This window comes from Salmo salar, chromosome 22 (genome assembly GCF_965601325.2).
Source record: "Salmo salar chromosome 22, fSalSal1, whole genome shotgun sequence".
NCBI classification, from domain to species: domain Eukaryota; kingdom Metazoa; phylum Chordata; class Actinopteri; order Salmoniformes; family Salmonidae; genus Salmo; species Salmo salar.
Genome location: NC_138312.1, coordinates 36131533 through 36150894, shown reverse-complemented (window position 1 = coordinate 36150894; position 19362 = coordinate 36131533). Strand labels below are relative to the sequence as shown.

At 44.6% G+C, this 19362-nt stretch overlaps 1 protein-coding gene across 4 annotated transcripts in view; it reads right to left on the bottom strand.

Moving 5' to 3' along the window:
• LOC106583274 (uncharacterized) overlaps nucleotides 1–19362 on the bottom strand; it is a 31738-nt gene that overhangs the window by 10218 nt on the left and 2158 nt on the right. For 2 of the 4 annotated variants that reach the window (XM_014167238.3, XM_014167240.3), the window contains exons 2-5: nucleotides 12377–12442; nucleotides 12119–12157; nucleotides 11514–11675; nucleotides 11128–11211 (exon numbers count right to left, since the gene is read on the bottom strand). In XM_014167238.3, the coding sequence (XP_014022713.2) occupies nucleotides 11128–11211; nucleotides 11514–11675; nucleotides 12119–12157; nucleotides 12377–12442 (351 nt within the window). Of the gene's footprint in view, nucleotides 1–11127; nucleotides 11212–11513; nucleotides 11676–12118; nucleotides 12161–12376; nucleotides 12443–19362 lie in introns of all 4 variants that reach the window. The other 2 variants (XM_014167237.3, XM_014167239.3) reach the window with 1 other exon arrangement.

Genomic DNA, 19362 nt, shown 5'->3' with positions numbered 1-19362 from the left:
ACCAAAACCTGCGGGCTCTCCTTCACTGTAGCCGACGTGAACAAAACATTTAAACGTGTCAACCCTCGCAAGGCTGCAGGCCCAGACGGCATCCCCAGCCGCGTCCTCAGAGCATGCGCAGACCAGCTGGCTGGTGTGTTTACGGACATATTCAATCAATCCTTATCCCAATCTGCTGTCCCCACATGCTTCAAGAGGACCACCATTGTTCCTGTTCCCAAGAAAGCTAAGGTAACTGAGCTAAATGACTACCGCCCCGTAGCACTCACTTCCGTCATCATGAAGTGCTTTGAGAGACTAGTCAAGAACCATATCACCTCCACCCTACCTGACCCCCTAGACCCAATCCAATTTGCTTACCGCCCCAATAGGTCCACAGACGGCGCAATCACACTGCACACTGCCCTAACCCATCTGGACAAGAGGAATACCTATGTGAGAATGTTGTTCATTGACTACAGCTCAACATTTAACACCATAGTACCCTCCAAACTCGTCATCAAGCTCGAAACCCTGGGTCTCGACCCCGCCCTGTGCAACTGGGTCCTGGACTTCCTGACGGGCCGCCCCCAGGTGGTGAGGGTAGGTAACAACATCTCCAGCCCGCTCATCCTCAACACTGGGGCCCCACAAGGGTGCGTTCTCAGCCCTCTCCTGTACTCCCTGTTCACCCACGACTGTGTAGCCATGCACACCTCCAACTGAATCATTATGTTTGCAGACGACGCTACAGTGGTAGGCTTGATTACCAACAACGACAAGACGGCCTACAGGGAGGAGGTGAGGGCCCTCGGAGTGTGGTGTCAGGAAAATAATCTCACATTCAATGTCAACAAAACAAAGGAGATGATCGTGGACTTCAGGAAACAGCAGAGGGGGCACCCCCCTATCCACATCGACGGGACAGTAGTGGAGAGGGTAGAAAGTTTTAAGTTCCTCGGTGTACACATCACGGACAAACTGAAATGGTCCAACCACACAGACAGCGAGGAGAAGAAGGCGCAGCAGCGCCTCTTCAACCTCAGGAGGCTGAAGAAATTCGGCTTGTCAACAAAAACACTCACAAACTTTTAGATGCACAATCGAGAGCATCCTGTCGGCTGTATCACCGCCTGGTACGGCAAATGCTCCGCCCATAACCGTAAGGCTCTCCAGAGGGTAGTGAGGTCTGCACAACGCATCACAGGGGGCAAACTACCTGCCCTCCAGGACACCTACACCCCCCGATGTCACAGGAAGGCCAAAAAGATCATCGAGGACAACAACCACCCGAGCCACTGCCTGTTCACCCTGCTATCATCCAGAAGGCGAGGTGAGTACAGGTGCATCAAAGCAGGGACCGAGAGACTGAAAAACAGCTTCTATCTCAAGGCCATCAGACTGTTAAACAGCCATCACTAACATTGAGTGGCTGCTGCCAACATACTGACTCAACTCCAGCCACTTTAATAATGGAAAAATTGATGTAATAAATGTATCACTAGCCACTTTAAACAATGCCACTTCATATGTTTACATACCCTGCATTGCTCATCTCATATGTATGTACTGTACTCTATACCATCCAATGCATCTTGCCTACGCCGTTCTATACCATCACTCATTCATATATTTTTTTATGTACATATTCTTATTCATTCCTTTACACTTGTGTGTATAAGGTAATTGTTGTGACATTGTTAGGTTAGATTACTCGTTGGATATTACTGCATTGTCGGAACTAGAAGCACAAGCATTTCGCTACACTCGTATTAACATCTGCTAACCATGTGTATGTAACAAATAAAATTTGATTTAAAAGTTTTGTCAAGATTGCAAGAAAATCTAAAGCACCACGGATCATCCATTAATTTGTTAAGAAACCCTGTGGCTGCGTTGATCACAAATGAGCTTGTGGGGCATTTAATCCCTAAACAATGCCTGACAGGCAGTGCGGTCTCCCAGGCTGTGTGCACCCGCAAGACTACAGCCAATCTCACGCAAGAAACAATGCAGCTAACTGGGATAGTCTCGTAAGCTAGGTAGTCTTGTTGGCTAGCTGGCAAGCAAGCGATCTCGTTATCAATGCTGGTTGTTAGCTGCGTTGCATAACTGATATGTGTATAATTAAGAGACACTAAAAGTTTTGTGGATATAAAAATTTGAAGTGGGTGAGCTCCATTCCCGACAGGCTTATTAGATTCAATTTCAGCCTCAGAGGCTGATGTCAGGATGCTGCCTTGCAGGCCATTTTATAGGCAAGGCTCCTTGCTGGCAGATTAGCTGTCAAAGTGCTTTATAGGCAGATGCATACCTGATCCTGCTCTATGCAGCTCCACAGTGGACATGTCATAATACCCATAAAACATAGCGGTGAAACACAGAAATGGTTCCAATCGTTTTTTCCATAGGGGATTTCAGAACCACTTCAAACAAGGTCTGTGTTTCATGTAGGCTTCCCTGCCGTGATGTTTTCATAGAGATTTACACTTATCGGACAACGTAACTTTTATAAATATATCCATCTCTATTAACTCAGATTTGAAAATGGTAATTATCATCAAAGTAGACATCATGCAAGACTACAAATCCTTGCAAGCACCCCATCTATCTTCAGAGTTCGTTCTGCTAGGTGACCTAAACTGGGATATGCTTAACACCCCGGCAGCCCTACAATCTAAACTAGATGCCCTCAATCTTACACAAATTATCAAGGAACACACCAAGTACAACCCTAAATCCGTAAACATGGGCACCCTCATAGATATTATCCTGACCAACTTGCCCTCCATATAAACCTCTGCTGTTTTCAATCAGGATCTCAGCGATCACTGCCTCAATGCCTGCATCTGCTATGGGTCCGCGGTCAAACGACCACCCCTCATCACTGTCAAACGCTCCCTAAAACAGGCCTTTCTAATCGACCTGGCCCGGGAATCCTGGAAGGATATTGACCTCATCCTGTCAGTCGAGGGTGCCTGGTCGTTCTTTAAAAGTAATTTCCTCACCATCTTAAATAAGCATGCCCCTTTCAACAAATGTAGAACTAAGAACAGATATAGCCCTCGGTTCACTCCAGACCCGACTTCCCTTGACCAGCACAAAAAACATCCTGTGGCGGACTGCACTAGCATCGAATAGTCCCCGCGATATGCAACTTTTCAGGGAAATCAGGAACCAATACACGCAGTCAGTCAGGAAAGAAAAGGCTAGCTTTTTCAAACAGAAATTTGCATGTAGCTCTAACTCCAAAAAGTTTTGGGACACTGTAAAGTCCATGGAGAATAAGAGCACCTCCTCCCAGCTGCCCACTGCACTGAGGCTAGGTAACACTGTCACCACCGATAAATCCACGATAATCGAGAATTTCAATAAGCATTTCTCTACGGCTGGCCATGCTTCCCTCCTGGCTACCCCAACCAATCACTGTATTCTTATCGGCAGACTCAACAGCCTTGGTTTCTCAAATGACTGCCTTGCCTGGTGCACCAACTATTTCTCAGACAAAGTTCAGTGTGTCAAATCGGAGGGCCTGTTGTCCGGACCTCTGGAAGGCAGTCTCTATGGGGGTACCACAGGGTTCAATTCTCGGGCCGACTCTTTTCTCTGTATATATCAACGATGTCGCTCTTGCTGCGGGTGATTCCCTGATCCACCACTACGCACACGACACCATTCTGTATACATCTGGCCCTTCTTTGGACACTGTGTTAACCTGTTGGGGCTAGGGGGCAGTATTTGCACGGCCGGATAAAAAAAACGTACCCGATTTAATCTGGTTACTACTCCTGCCCAGTAACTAGAATATGCATATAATTATTGGCTTTGGATAGAAAACACCCTAAAGTTTCTAAAACTGTTTGAATGGTGTCTGTGAGTATAACAGAACTCATTTGGCAGGCCAAAACCTGAGAAGATTCCTTACAGGAAGTGGCCCGTCTGACCATTTCTTGCCCTCCTTGATCATCTCTAACAAATACAGGGGATCTCTGGCATGACGTGACACTTCCTACGGCTCCCATGGGCTCTCAGAAGGCGGGAAAAAGCTGAACGATGTAATTCCATCCCCAGGCTGAAACACATTAGCGCGTTTGGCAAGTGCTCTATCAGAGGGCCATTAGACTGAGGCTCGAGCATGCTTTTACTTTCACTCTCTTTGTAATAAATATAATAATTTCCCGGTCAGAATATTATCGCTTTTTTACAAGAAAAATGGCATAAAAATTGATTTTAAACAGCGGTTGACATGCTTCGAAGTACGGTAATGGAATATTTAGAATTTTTTTGTCACGAAATGTGCCATGCTCGTCACCCTTATTTACCCTTTCGGATAGTGTCTTGAACGCACGAACAAAACGCCGCTATTTGGATATAACAATGGATTATTTGGGACCAAACCAACATTTGTTATTGAAGTAGAAGTCCTGGGAGTGCATTCTGACGAAGAACAGCAAAGGTAATAACATTTTTCTTATAGTAAATCTGACTTTGGTGAGAGCTAAACTTGCTGGGTGTCTAAATAGCTAGCCCTGTGATGCCAGGCTATCTACTTAGAATATTGCAAAATGTGCTTTCACCGAAAAGCTATTTTAAAATCGGACATATCGAGTGCATAAAGGAGTTCTTTATCTATAATTCTTTAAATAATTGTTATGTTTTTTTGTGAACGTTTATCGTGAGTAATTTAGTAAATTCACCGGCAGTGTTCGGTGGGAATGCTAGTCACATGCTAGTCACATGCTAATGTAAAAAGCTGGTTTTTGATATAAATATGAACTTGATTGAACAAAACATGCATGTATAACATAATGTCCTAGGGTTGTCATCTGATGAAGATCATCAAAGGTTAGTGCTGCATTTAGCTGTGGTTTGGGTTTATGTGACATTATATGCTAGCTTGAAAAATGGGTGTCTGATTATTTCTGGCTGGGTACTCTGCTGACATAATCTAATGTTTTGTTTTCGTTGTAAAGCCTTTTTGAAATCGGACAGTGTGGTTAGATTAACAAGAGTCTTGTCTTTAAAATGGTGTAAAATAGTCATATGTTTGAAAAATTGAAGTTTTTGCATTTTTGAGGTATTTGAATATCGCGCCACGGGATTACACTGGCTGTTGAGTAGGTGGGACGCAAACGTCCCACCTAGCCCATAGAGGTTAACGAACCTCCAAACGAGTTTGAATGCCATACAACACTCCTTCCGTGGCCTCCAACTGATCTTAAACACTAGTAAAACCAAATGCATGCTTTTCAACCGCTCTTTGCCCGCCCGACTAGCATCACTACTCTGGAAGGTTCTGACTTAGAATATGTGGACAACTACAAATACGTGTCTGGTTAGACTGTAAACTCTCCTTCCACACTCATTTTAAACATCTCTAATCCAAAATTAAATCTAGAATCGGCTTCCTATTTCGCAATTAAGCCTCGTTCACTCACGCCGCCAAACATACCCTCGTAAAACTGACTATCCTACCGATCCTCGACGATGTCATTTACAAAATAGCTTCCAATACTCTACTCAGCAAACTGGATGCAGTCTATCACAGTGCCACCCGTTTTGTCACCAAAGCACCTTATACCACCCACCACTGCCACCTGTATGCTCTAGTCGGCTGGTCCTCGCTACATATTCGTCGCCAGACCCACTGGCTCCAGGTCATCTAAAAGTCTATGCTAGGTAAAGCTCCGCCTTATCTCAGCTCACTGGTCACGATAACAACACCCACCCGTAGCACGCGCTCCAGCAGGTATATCTTACTGGTCGTCCCCAAAGCCAACACCTGCTTTGGCCGCCTTTCCTTCCAGTTCTCTGCTGCCAATGACTGGAATGAATTGCAAAAAAATAAAAATTAAAAAATTAAAAAATAAATAAAATAAAAATACTAAAAAAATACAAATAAAAATCGCTGAAGCTGGAGACTTATATTTCCCTCACTAACTTTAAACATCAGCTGTCTGATCGCTGCAGCTGTACATAGCCCATCTGTAAATAGCCCACCCAATCTACCTACTTCATCCCCATATTGCTTTTATTTACTTTGCTGCTCTTTTGCACACCAGTATTTCTACTTGCACCTCATCTGCTCATCGATAACTCCAGTGTTAATTTGCTAAACTGTAATTCCGTCGCTACTATGGCCCATTTATTGCCTTACCTCCTCACGCCAGTTGAACACACTGAATATAGACTCTTTTTCTATTGTGTTATTGACTGTATGCTTGTTTATTCCATGTGTAACTCTGTAGTTGTTTGTGTCACACTGCTTTGCTTTATCTTGGTCAGGTCGCAGTTGTAAATGAGAACTTGTTCTCAACTAGCTTACCTGGTTAAATGTATGGTGTCAGAATGCACTGCTGTATTAAAGCAATTCAGAACTTGTTGACATCTGTTGCAGATTCAACGCCAGATTAACTAATTGCAGAATGTATCCACAATCATGAATGAATAAGCATATTTATTTGACAAGAATGCACCTAGTCCTCCATCAATCACATCAAACACCTGAACTCCAGCAATTACATTGCTTTAAAGAAATCAAAATAGCAAACGATGCATAAATATGCCTTGTAAACATAAACATCTGACTTGATGTAATTATATTAATCAATGCCACAAACCTGGGACATAGTAATAATAGTTCATATGGTGCTCTTCTACCAGAGAGTGCACAGATTCTTCTGCTTTTCCATTTTAGAAACTAGATCAGCAAAAATAACAAAATGTAAAACAGCATATTGTGATTTTTGGTGGATGAGTTACAAACGGAGAAACAACTGGATGCATAAGGTAGGTTTAATATAAATACTAGGTCAACTCCAGCAGAATGAGAAACACACTCAACAAGGAAGACATGCCGAAACTCAACTATATCACAAAAGCTTTCTTGTCAATTTAACAGGTCAATGTTGTTGCTATCAATTGTGAGCAGCACATTTACCACTGCATTCAATCTGAACCTCAGAATAAGCAGGAGGCCAGCATTACCAGAGTAAAAATAAGTTGGCAAAAACAGTACACCACAACAAACGTGTTACGGAGTATAGATGTTATCAAATCAGGAGGAGTGAAGGAAGCAGCATAGGGAAAATCAGTGAAGGTAGATGAGATGGAGAGTTCCAAAGTTGAGGGACCATGGGGCATAAAAGGCAGTGTGGAATAAGGGGTAGCTAGAGGGATGGTTGGCCATGGAATAAACATAAGGTTGGGTGCTGGTGTGCTTCTCCATCCCTTATAGGTTGTCACCACAAATATCCCGCCCATGTCCAGTTATACATGAGGTCTCAGCTGGTCCCTCGACATCATTCCGTCTCAGTTGCAGAAATCAAATCGTGGTCAATTTATGTCTGTGAATCACAATTAAAGACAATGAGTGATCACAGCATTTCCACCAATTGAGCCATGCACAATACAACTTAAGCATTGATGACAACATTTTGTTGACAATATGGTTTATACTATGTCTACTGTGTGTGAATGATGGAAGAATCTTATCCCAGCTGTAGGTCCATTTGAGTGTGTGGTCACTTGGGCCTGCACATCAACCAGTACTGGGACCTTTGGAGACTTGGGATGCTTGTTCTCAAAGTGCTGCTTGAATGTCTTCATGTCTGCATCTATAAAAGGTGAAAGACAAAATGGAGGAAGTTAATCTGTGGTTTAGATTGAATTCAAAGTTGACACAAATGATAAACTAAGCAATGTGATGCTACACTACTACACATATGAAAGACTGTACCACACAGGTCAGTACAACAGCCTACAGATGGAGAGGAACCTAAAGGCACATACAGTACCAACCAATACTACTTTCCCGATAGACAGGGCAGGTGTGGACCAGTGCTGCCTTGGCTGTAGTCTTCTGGTCCGCAGCTGCTACCTTCTTCTTAGCAGTCGCCGCGTTGCCCCCCCCCCCCCCAATTGTACCCGTACTGAATAATGACTTAGAGGGTGTATAAGCTTTTGTTCCAGCCCAGCTCATGCCTGATAATAAATCATAACCTATCGTTGTGATTCGTCATGTTGATCATTTAAGTCAGGTGTTAGGGCTGGGCTGGGACAAAACTCTTCACACACACACACACTCCTGCTCTTCAGGACTTGCTGTAATGACTGAAACAGACCAAAGCAGGTCAAAACAGCTTGCCTAGTTGAGAGGTGATAAGACCTATTGATTCTGGAATACAGAAGGTGCAAATAAGGTTAATAATTATACTTAGGGGCCTTCAGAGTGGAGCAGCAGTCTAAGGCACTGCATCACAGTGCTAGAGGCGTCACTACAGATCCAGGTTCGATCCCGAGCTGTGTCGCAGCCGGCCATGACAGGGAGACCCATGAGGCAGCGCACAATTGGCCCAGCATCATCCGGGTTAGAAGAGGGTTTGGCCGGCTGGGATGTCCTTGTTCCATCTTGCTCTAGCGACTCCTTGTGGCGGCCGGGCGCAGTGCACGCCGACTTTGGTCGCCAGCTGTACGGTGTTTCCTCAGGCGCATTGGTGTGGCCGGCTTCCGAGTTAAGCGGGCAGTGTGTCAAGAAGCAGTGCGGTTTGGCGGGATCGTGTTTCGAGGATGCATGGCTCTCAACCGTCGCCTCGCACGAGTCCGTATGGGAGTTGCAGCGATGGGACAAGACTTTAACTACCAATTGGATATTACGAAATTGGGGAGAAAAAGGGGTAAAAAGTGTATATACACACACTTAAAAAAAACGATTCATTTAAAACCCACCATAGTTGGTAGGACTAAATAAAGTTACATAACCTTCCCTACTAGCTATACTAATGATATGCTGTCTAGAGGGGAAACAGCAAACAGGTCAATGTTTCCTCGCAGTAAAGTACATACACTTGCTAATGATGAGGATGCTAATCAGTCCATCTCTGAAACCTCTAAAAAAGCCAGACCAAAATAATACTGCTAGCTAGGATAGCTGCAAGTCAAGTACTACCCACAGACACAAACAAACATGATCTAGAATTTTAGATGGTGAAACTAAGTTAGCTAGCTAGTTCAGTAGCAAGCTAAACTGTTGGCTTATGAAAGCTTAACTCGTTTTTATGAACTTCTCATGCATTTAAATGGCTAGCCAAATAGACTGCTAATGTAGACATCTAGCCAGGCTAATAATGCTAACTAGTTAACCATGAGCTAGCTAGCTAGATATCAGGTATGTGTACATTTTTTACTTGCCCAATACAGTTCAGACTTCTTCGTTTAAACAAATTATAAATTACCATATTTAGCTAACATTAGATAGAATCTCAAGATAAACTTACTTTTGCCTCGATTCGGCAGTCTCGTCCAGATCATCATGGCCATGGTAAGTGACGTGAAGCTTGAGACGAGCATTTGTAGTTCTGTATGATAGCCACATAAGCCGCTAATTAACATTTCCTTTTTGGGGGGGTAAATACAATGTGACATTTATCAATATATAGAGCATCCTGATATCAGCCTCTGAGGCTGCTATTGAATCTGATCAGCCTGTCAGGAATGGAGCTCACCCACTCTGTACATTTTTATATTATCCATAAAACATGAAGTGTCCCTTACAATTATACACATATCAGTTATGCAAACTAACAACCGGCAAAGACAACTAGCTAGCTAGCTAGCAAGACTACCTAGCTGGGCCAAGTTAGCTGCATTGTTGCTTGCATGCGATTGGCTGTGGTCCTGGGGGTGGCATACAGCCTGAGAGGGGGCTTAAATCCCCCACAAGCTCTTAGCGCAAGGTAATGGACATTTAGCTTGCTAACCTTCTAATTTATAAACTGAGCTCAAACACGAATGAAAGCATGAAATGTACCATCCATCAGTGTGGCAATCAATAACAACGTATGAGCTGATCCACCGTGGGCTCTGCCGCCTCAACCATACTGCCAATCTATCTTTAGTAAGTACATTCCTATTTATAGAGTTGACCTAGACAAAACAACTTTTGTTAAGTTTAAACCTTTATTTACCTAGGCCTGTCAGTTAAGAACAAATTGTTATTTACAATGAAGGCCTACCCCGGCCAAACCCTAACAATGCTTGGCCAATTGTGCACCACCCTATGGGACTCCCAATCATGGCTGGTTGTGATACAGCCTGGAATCGAACCAGGGTCTGTAGTGATGCCTCTAGCACCGATGCAGTGCCTTAGACTGCTGCGCCACTTGGGAGCCCTAAATGTCAATCATCTCATGGGCGACAAAACAACTTTTGTTATGTAGTGACGATGAAATAAATAAATTGTGATCGACATAAGGGAATACATTTTTGTCCCATATGCCCTCTCTGGACTTTCATAGGTTTGAGGTGGATTATCCCATTTAATTGCAAACAGACGACTCCCTTCTAACCTGCCACAAGCCTCAGTAGCAGATAACAACCAGATAGCTCTGACTTTGCTGATAGCTATTCTGAGGAAAAGTGTATTTACTATGCCTGTGATGTGGTTGTTCCACTTAGTTCGTGTATTCATCTTAAAACAGCTAAGTCGCTCCGGATAAGAGCGTCTACTAAATTACTAAATTGTAAATGTTAAAATATAATGTAAATGTAACCCCGAGTGAAATGTGCTGTTCATTAGAACACAAAATGTACTCCACATGACATTAGTCAACATCTAGCAAGCATAACACCTTTATCAAACATATCCTTTGGTACAGAACAAATATCTATCAATCATTTACATTGCCCTATTTTAGGAAGGGTAATGTACACACACACTGAGAATAACAGGTATGGTGGGAGGTTGTCCCCCAGGCTTAAATTTCCCAGCAGTGGAAACACTTCATTCTGTCAAGTTCAGCAAAGCACAGAGCCGAGAGAAAGAGAGAACACTCCCCTGACAAAGGAAAGAGATACGCAATAAACCAGAGCTGGCATGAAGGTACTAGTCAGTCTTTATTTTTACATTTTAGTAATTTAGCAGACGCTCTTATCCAGAGCGACTTACAGGAGCAATTAGGGTTGCTCAAGAGCACATACTGTTTTTTCACCTAGTCAGCTCAGGGATTAGATCCAGCGACATTTAGGTTATTGACCCAACACGCTTACCTGCAAGGCTACCTGCCGTGGATATGTCCAAAACCAGGAATCCTGCTGTACGTGCCTCTCTCTGTATGATTATGTAAGTCCCTCCTCCTCATACTTCATTACCTCTTTTAGCCTCTCCACCTCCTGCATCAGAGAGCTGACCATGTCCTCCAACTTCCTGTTGGCTTCTCTCGCTTGCTCCAACTCCTACAAATACAGAAAGACACATCCATTTATGACTCAACGCAGCTGAGGTTTGTGAATTGTTTTAGAGCAGTGATTCTTCAACAGTAGGAAAACCACAGTTGGGTCACAGGAAATAGCACATTCCTACTGGGTTTCTACTATAAACATTGTTTTGCTCCTCCAGGATCTTTTTACATGTTCATTAGATTTTGGTAATTTAGTAGACACTCTTATCCAGAGTGACTTACAGTCAGTGCATTTCACTAAGGTAGGTAAGACAACCATATATCTCAGTCATTGCAAGTGTGTATGACTGGATGTACCATGGTGGCATGGCTGGCCTCTCTCTGAGCCTCGGCCAGCATCTCTTCGGCCCCCTCCAGGGCGTCGTGCAGAATGTCCACCTGGAACAACACAGTCTCCCGCTGCAGCTCCAGCCCACGGAGCTCTTGCAACATCTCGTCGTAGCTCGCCTGCAGATCAAGCTGACAAACACAGGCATATCCGTGGGAAGATCCAATTAGTCATCGCGCTCCCAACAAACACAGGTATGGCAGTGCGCAGCTTCATCTAGTCACACTAACAACAATACTGGTATAATTAACATGTAATTTGATATTCAACTGTTGGATATTGCTTCATGGAAATGTAATTGTTTTGATAGCTATTGCTGGTCTATGGTCCTTATTTGAGTCATACCAGGTTTTCTTTATACAGCAACAAGTTGCTGGCATAACAACACATAATTGCACTGGAGCTAAATTCTTTATTCCTGGGTTATTTTGTGGGAGTTTCATAAAGAGTGTGCACCCTCTGAATATGCAGCACAGGAAGTGAGAAGGTTTGACATCCAGTACAACTGGTTATACTGATCAAATATGACAAAAGGTATTGTGAATGTTTTTTTAAAGCTTGCGCAGATAATCACCATCTCAGGGAGTTCCATCATTAGTTCTTGATCCTCAGACTGCTGGAGGGAACAAGACAAAGAGAAAGGTCAACAACACTCAAACAAGTAATATAATAAGTTCTAGCATACTCTTAGTATGGTTCATAGCACAGATAGAATCAGAGGTAATCATGTTGTTTCAATGTCAGATCAGTGTAGGGCTGCCCTGTGGGGAATATGGTGCCATTTGGGACACATACTAAATACCAGTAGCTTCATCCATTGCTCTTACTATACCTGACTCCCACTTCTCCTCTCGAGGGTCCCCCCTCTGCGTGTCAGACGCCTGGCCGAACTCTCCGTCTTACAAAATAACAAAAGACATATCAGACAGAGCCAAAATAATAATAATAATAATGTCTACAAAGCATGTGGGAATATCTGTTTGCATACTTTTTACATTGTTCCCACATCCCATAGTCAGCTGGTAGACACAGGAAAAGTTTCCTAATATTGAGCTGCACCCCCTTTTGCCCTCAGAACAGCCTCAGTTCATCGGGGCATGGACTCTACAAGGTGTCGAAAGCGTTCCACAGGGATGCTGGTCAGGTTTTCTGGTAAATGCCGGCTTTTGGCAGATAAAAAAATGAAATGCCTATAAATAAAACTGTTTCCGGCCAAATGGCAAAATTGTTTTTTATTCATTGATGTAAATACAAGTCAATGTACTCCAACTTCAAAAGCAAATATACTTCATAGGCTAATAAATTCTCACGCTGCTTGAAAATTAGTGTCGGGTGCGTTTCTATTTTTACTCACGCAAAAGACACGAGGTCCTCATAAGGGACCACAGCTAAGTGTACCCTGACTGGGGGAAAATTGGCAAAGATTGTGTTGATTATCCCCGTTTCCAATGTGCCTGCCAAGAGGGGATTCTTTCGCCAAAACAGAGTAAAAACGGCCTTGAGGACAAAGTGACAAGGCTGATGGGCATAGCAAGCTGCTCCAAGGAGTTGGACCGTTTTGAATTCCTGACAGCTCACTTTGAGCAGACCAAGGTCTGCCGCAAACGCAAGTAAATTAGAGGAAAATTATTGTGTTCATCTCGCTTGGTCCAAGCAGTTATGCTACAGCCCTAGGCAAGATCACCAAATGCCGCCCATGTGTCATGTATAGTATAAAGATATGGAATGGATTAATAGACTAGAGTAATGATGTGTATTTCAGTTGAGCTTCTTCAGTAGCACTTGCAAACTAAACATCATTGCCAACTATTTACGTCGGACAGTTACAATCACTAGGCAGCCAACTGCCTACAGTAGGAAACAGAGTTGTTATCAATAAGCCATGTATATCACACATGACAGGTGCTTTCATAAATGCACGGCGCGGGCCTAGTTTCACAGGAGCATTGTAAAATAAGCTCGCTCTCAATGAACCAGCTGAATTTAGTTTATTTACATATCGAATTTGATTGTCCAACATCAGTTTTATAATTTCTTCATTTTGTAGCCACCAAAGAGTGTCCTCTTTCCACTGCTGTGGTGCTGAATCGCAGGGGGAAGGGGGAGTGGGGCAGGCCAGCCATGGCTAGAAGGGACCCCGTTTTTTTTGTTGCATTTTAACTAACCTTAACCTAATTTTCCTAACCTGCTACGTTAATTCTTGCAAATAACATTATACAAATATATAATTTATGATTTATAGCAGGGATGACGACGCAACGGATAACGTTTTCAATAAAACTTGTAATTTTGGTACAAGAACAATGTTCAACTTTACAGGCTAAATTCTATTCTTTTAAAATGAATTACAATAATCTAAATGTGATTTTGAGCACAGTGGGTGGACGCCCTAACGCGTTATGCACCCAATGCATATGGGTATCTGGCAAATTTCTCAAATGTCCGGCAAATTAAAATCTGTCCAGTCACGTTGCCCGGCGCCGTATTTTCCTAACGGAAACCTTGATGCTAGCCCATGTTGACTCTAATGCTTCCCACAGTTGTGACAAGTTGGCTGGATGTACTTTGGTTGGTGGACCCTTATTGAATAACATGGAAAACTTGAGCATGAAAAACCCAGCAGCGTTGCAGTGATTGACACAAACCGGTGCTCCTGGCACCTACTGCCATACCCCGTTCAAAGGCACTTAAATATTTTGTCTCATCCATTCAACCTCAATGGCACACATACTGTACACAATCTGTCTCAAGGCTTAAAAATCCTTCTTTAACCCGTCTCCTCCCCTTCATCTACACTGATTGATGTGGAATTAACACTTGCTAAGGTATGAAGTCTTCTGTGATGGTCAATCTAATGAGTGGTCTACCCACTGTTACTGAATATTAGCATTTCAGCGAAAGGCTTGACAATGATGCCGGAGGATTGTTTTACAGATGGATTCATGAATGAAGCGCAATCAAATGAGTGGGCTATTGCAATTGTATAATAGCCTATGGGTAAATCCATTTCAATTAAAATTAGGTTGACAGCACCCCTTTTGATTTGAACGAAAAGTTCCATACATATTTGCCCATTGTAGAAGTGCTCAGAAAATGACTTTTTGGACCTGAATGCCAAACATTCAAGAGATAAAGATGCTTAAAGTTGACCCATTTTGCATACCCCACCATACCATGAGACATTCATGTCTTCATCACTGGAAAAGATAAATGGATAAATTGTCTTCTTTTTTTACCTTAACCACAATTTTCAAAAATATGTGTAAACTTATTTTTTTCATATTTTACATAATTCAAATTAAAGTTTGTATTCAGCGCACGAGACAACAGGTTACACAGGACAACAGGTCACCTTACAGCGAAATGCGTACTTCCAGGCTCTAATCAATAGCGCAAAAAAGGTATTAGGTGAACAATAGGTAAGTAAAGAAATAAAACACTAAAAAGACAGGCTATATACAGTAGCGAGGCTACATACAGACACCGGTTAGTCAGGCTGATTGAGGTAGTATGTGCATGTAGATATGGTTAAAGTGACTATGCATATATGATGAACAGAGAGTAGCAGTAGCGTAAGAGGGGTTGGCGGGTGGTGGGACACAATGCAGATAGCCCAGTTAGCCAATGTGCGGGAGCACTGGTTGGTCGGCCCAATTGAGGTAGTATGTACATGAATGTATAGTTAAAGTGACTATGCATATAAACAGAGAGTAGCAGCAGCCTAAAAAGAGGGGTTGGGGGGGGGGGGGGGGGGCACACAATGAAAATAGTCCGGGTAGCCATTTCATTACCTGTTCAGGAGTCTTATGGCTTGGGGGTAAAAACTGTTGAGAAGCATTTTTGTCCTAGACTTGGCATTCTGGTACCACTTGCCATGCGGTAGTAGAGAGAACAGTCTATGACTGGGGTGGCTGGGGTCTTTGACAATTTTTAGGGCCTTCCTCTGACACCGCCTGGTATAGAGGTCCTGGATGGCAGGCAGCTTAGCCTGGGCCGTACGCACTACTGGGCCGTACGCACTACCCTCTGTATTGCTTTGCGGTCAGAGGCCGAGCAATTGCCGTTGCAGCTGTAGAACCTTTTGAGGATCTCAGGACCCATGCCAAATCTTTTTAGTTTCCTGAGGGGGAATAGGCTTTGTTGTGCCCTCTTCACGACTGCCTTGGTGTGTTCGGACCATTCTAGTTTGTTGTTGATATGGACACCAAGGAACTTGAAGCTCTCAACTTGCTCCACTACAGCCCCATCGATGAGAATGGGGGCGTGCTCGGTGCTCCTTTTCCTGTAGTCCACAATAATCTCCTTAGTCTTGGTTACGTTGAGGGATAGGTTGTTATTCTGGCACTACCCGGCCAGGTGTCTGACTTCCTCCCTATAGGCTGTCTCGTCGTTGATCAGGTCTACCACTGTCGTGTCATCTACAAACTTAATGATGGTGTTGGAGTTGTGCCTGGCCATGCAGTCATGGGTGAACAGGGAGTACAGGAGGGGACTGAGCACGCACCACTGGGGAGCTCCACTGTTGAGGATCAGTGTGGCAGATGTGTTGCTACCTACCCTCACCACCTGGGGCGGCCTGTCAGGAAGTCCATGATCCAGTTGCAGAGGGAGGTGTTTAGTCCCAGGGTCCTCAGTTTATTGATGAGCTTTGAGGGCACTATGGTGTTGAATGCTGAGCTGTAGTCAATGAACGGTATTTTCACATAGGTGTTCCTTTTGTCCAGGTGGGAAAGGGCTGTGTGGAGTGCAATAGAGATTGCATCATCTGTGGATCTGTTTGGACGGTGTGCAAATTGGAGTGGGTCTAGGGTTTCTGGGATAATGGTGTTGATGTGAGCCATTACCAACCTTTCAAAGCACTTTGTGGCTACGGACGTGAGTTCTACGGGTCTGTAGTCATTTAGGCAGGTTACCTTTGTGTTCTTAGGCACAGGGACTATGGTGGTCTGCTTGAAACATGTTGGCATTACAGACTCAATCAGGGACATGTTGAAAATGTCAGTGAAGACACCTGCCAGTTGGTCAGCACATGCCCGGAGCACACGTCCTGGTAATCCGTCTGGCCCCGCAGCCTTGTGTATGTTGACCTGTTAAAAGGTCTTACAAACGTCGGCTACAGAGAGCGTGATCACACAGTCTCCTGGAACAGCTAATTGAAGGTTTTTGTGTTGTGCCCGCCATCGGTTGAGACAACATGCTCTTGAATAGAGGGTGGGTGTCATGGTTTGGCTGATAAATCTACTAAAATGTGAATATGTATGCGGATGACTCAGCACTATACACGTCAGCTACTACAGCGACTGAAATGACTGCAACACTCAACAAAGAGCTGCAGTTAGTTCCAAGGTGGGTGGCCAGGAATAAGTTATCCCTAAATATTTCTAAAACTAAAAGCATTATATTTGGAACAAAACTCACTAAACCCTAAACCTCAACTAAATCTTGTAATAAATAATATCGAAATTGAGCAAGTTGAGATGACTAAACTGCTTGGAGTAACCCTGATTGTAAACTGTCATGTTCAAAACATATTGATGCAGTAGTAGCTAAGATGGGAACAGGGCTCCGGGCAGCCGAGTGGAAATGGAGGAAAACTCGCCTCCCTGCGGACCTGGCATCCTTTCACTCCCTCCTCTCTACATTTTCCTCTTCTGTCTCTGCTGCTAAAGCCACTTTCTACCACTCTAAATTCCAAGCATCTGCCTCTAACCCTAGGAAGCTCTTTGCCACCTTCTCCTCCCTCCTGAACCCTCCTCCCCCTCCTCCCTCTCGGCGGATGACTTCGTCAACCATTTTGAAAAGAAGGTCGACGACATCCGATCCTCGTTTGCTAAGTCAAACGACACCGCTGGTCCTGCTCACACTGCCCTACCCTGTGCTTTGACCTCTTTCTCCCCTCTCTCCCCAGATGAAATCTCGCGTCTTGTGACGGCCGGCTGCCTAACAACCTGCCCGCTTGACCCTATCCCCTCCTCTCTTCTCCAGACCATTTCCGGAGACCTTCTCCCTTACCTCACCTCGCTCATCAACTCATCCTTGACCGCTGGCTACGTCCCTTCCGTCTTCAAGAGAGCGAGAGTTGCACCCCTTCTGAAAAAACCTACACTCGATCCCTCCGATGTCAACAACTACAGACCAGTATCCCTTCTTTCTTTTCTCTCCAAAACTCTTGAACGTGCCGTCCTTGGCCAGCTCTCCTGCCATCTCTCTCAGAATGACCTTCTTGATCCAAATCAGTCAGGTTTCAAGGCTGGTCATTCAACTGAGACTGCTCTTCTCTGTGTCACGGAGGCTCTCCGCACTGCTAAAGCTAACTCTCTCTCCTCAGGTCTAGAAGGATGAGAGCAATCTGCTGCCTTTGATACTGTGAACCATCAGATCCTCCTCTCCACCCTCTCCGAGTTGGGCATCTCCGGCGCGGCCCACGCTTGGATTGCGAGAATCTGTCTCCGCACCACGTGCGCTCACCACTGGTGTCCCCCAGGGCTCTGATCTAGGCCCTCTCCTATTCTCGCTATACACCAAGTCACTTGGCTCTGTCATATCCTCACATGGTCTCTCCTATCATTGCTATGCAGACGACACACAATTAATCTTCTCCTTTCCCCCTTCTGATAACCAGGTGGCGAATCGCATCTCTGCATGTCTGGCAAACATATCAGTGTGGATGACGGATCACCACCTCAAGCTGAACCTCAGCAAGACGGAGCTGCTCTTCCTCCCGGGGAAGGACTGCCCGTTCCATGATCTCGCCATCACGGTGGACAACTCCATTGTGTCCTCCTCCCAGAGTGCTAAGAACCTTGGCGTGACCCTGGACAACACCCTGTCGTTCTCCACTAACATCAAGGCGGTGACCCGATCCTGTAGGTTCATGCTCTACAACATTCGCAGAGTACGACCCTGCCTCACACAGGAAGCGGCGCAGGTCCTAATCCAGGCACTTGTCATCTCCCGTCTGGATTACTGCAACTCGCTGTTGGCTGGGCTCCCTGCCTGTGCCATTAAACCCCTACAACTCATCTAGAACGCCGCAGCCCGTCTGGTGTTCAACCTTCCCAAGTTCTCTCACGTCACCCCGCTCCTCCGCTCTCTCCACTGGCTTCCAGTTGAAGCTCACATCTGCTACAAGACCATGGTGCTTGCCTACTGAGCTGTGAGGGGAACGGCACCTCCGTACCTTCAGGCTCTGATCAGGCCCTACACCCAAACAAGGGCACTGCGTTCATCCACCTCTGGCCTGCTCGCCTCCCTACCTCTGAGGAAGCACAGTTCCCGCTCAGCCCAGTCAAAACTGTTCGCTGCTCTGGCACCCCAATGGTGGAACAAGCTCCCTCACGACGCCAGGACAGCGGAGTCAATCACCACCTTCCGGAGACACCTGAAACCCCACCTCTTCAAGGAATACCTAGGATAGCATAAAGTAATCCTTCTACCCCCCCCCCCCCCTTAAAAGATTTAGATGCACTATTGTAAAGTGGTTGTTCCACTGGATATCATAAGGTGAATGCACCAATTTGTATGTCGCTCTGGATAAGAGCGTCTGCTAAATGACTTAAATGTAATGGGGAGAAGTCTGTCTATAATAAAGCGATGCTCTGCCTTCTTAACAACACTATCAATAAGGCAAGTCCTACAGCCCCTAGTTTTGTCTTACCTTGACTACTGTTCAGTCGTGTGGTCAGGTGCCACAAAAAAGGACGTAGGAAAATTGCAATTGGCTCAGAAGAGGGCAGCACGGCTGGCCCTTGGATGTACACAGAGAGCTAATATTAATAATATTCATTTCAATCTCCCCTGGATCAAAGTGGAGGAGAG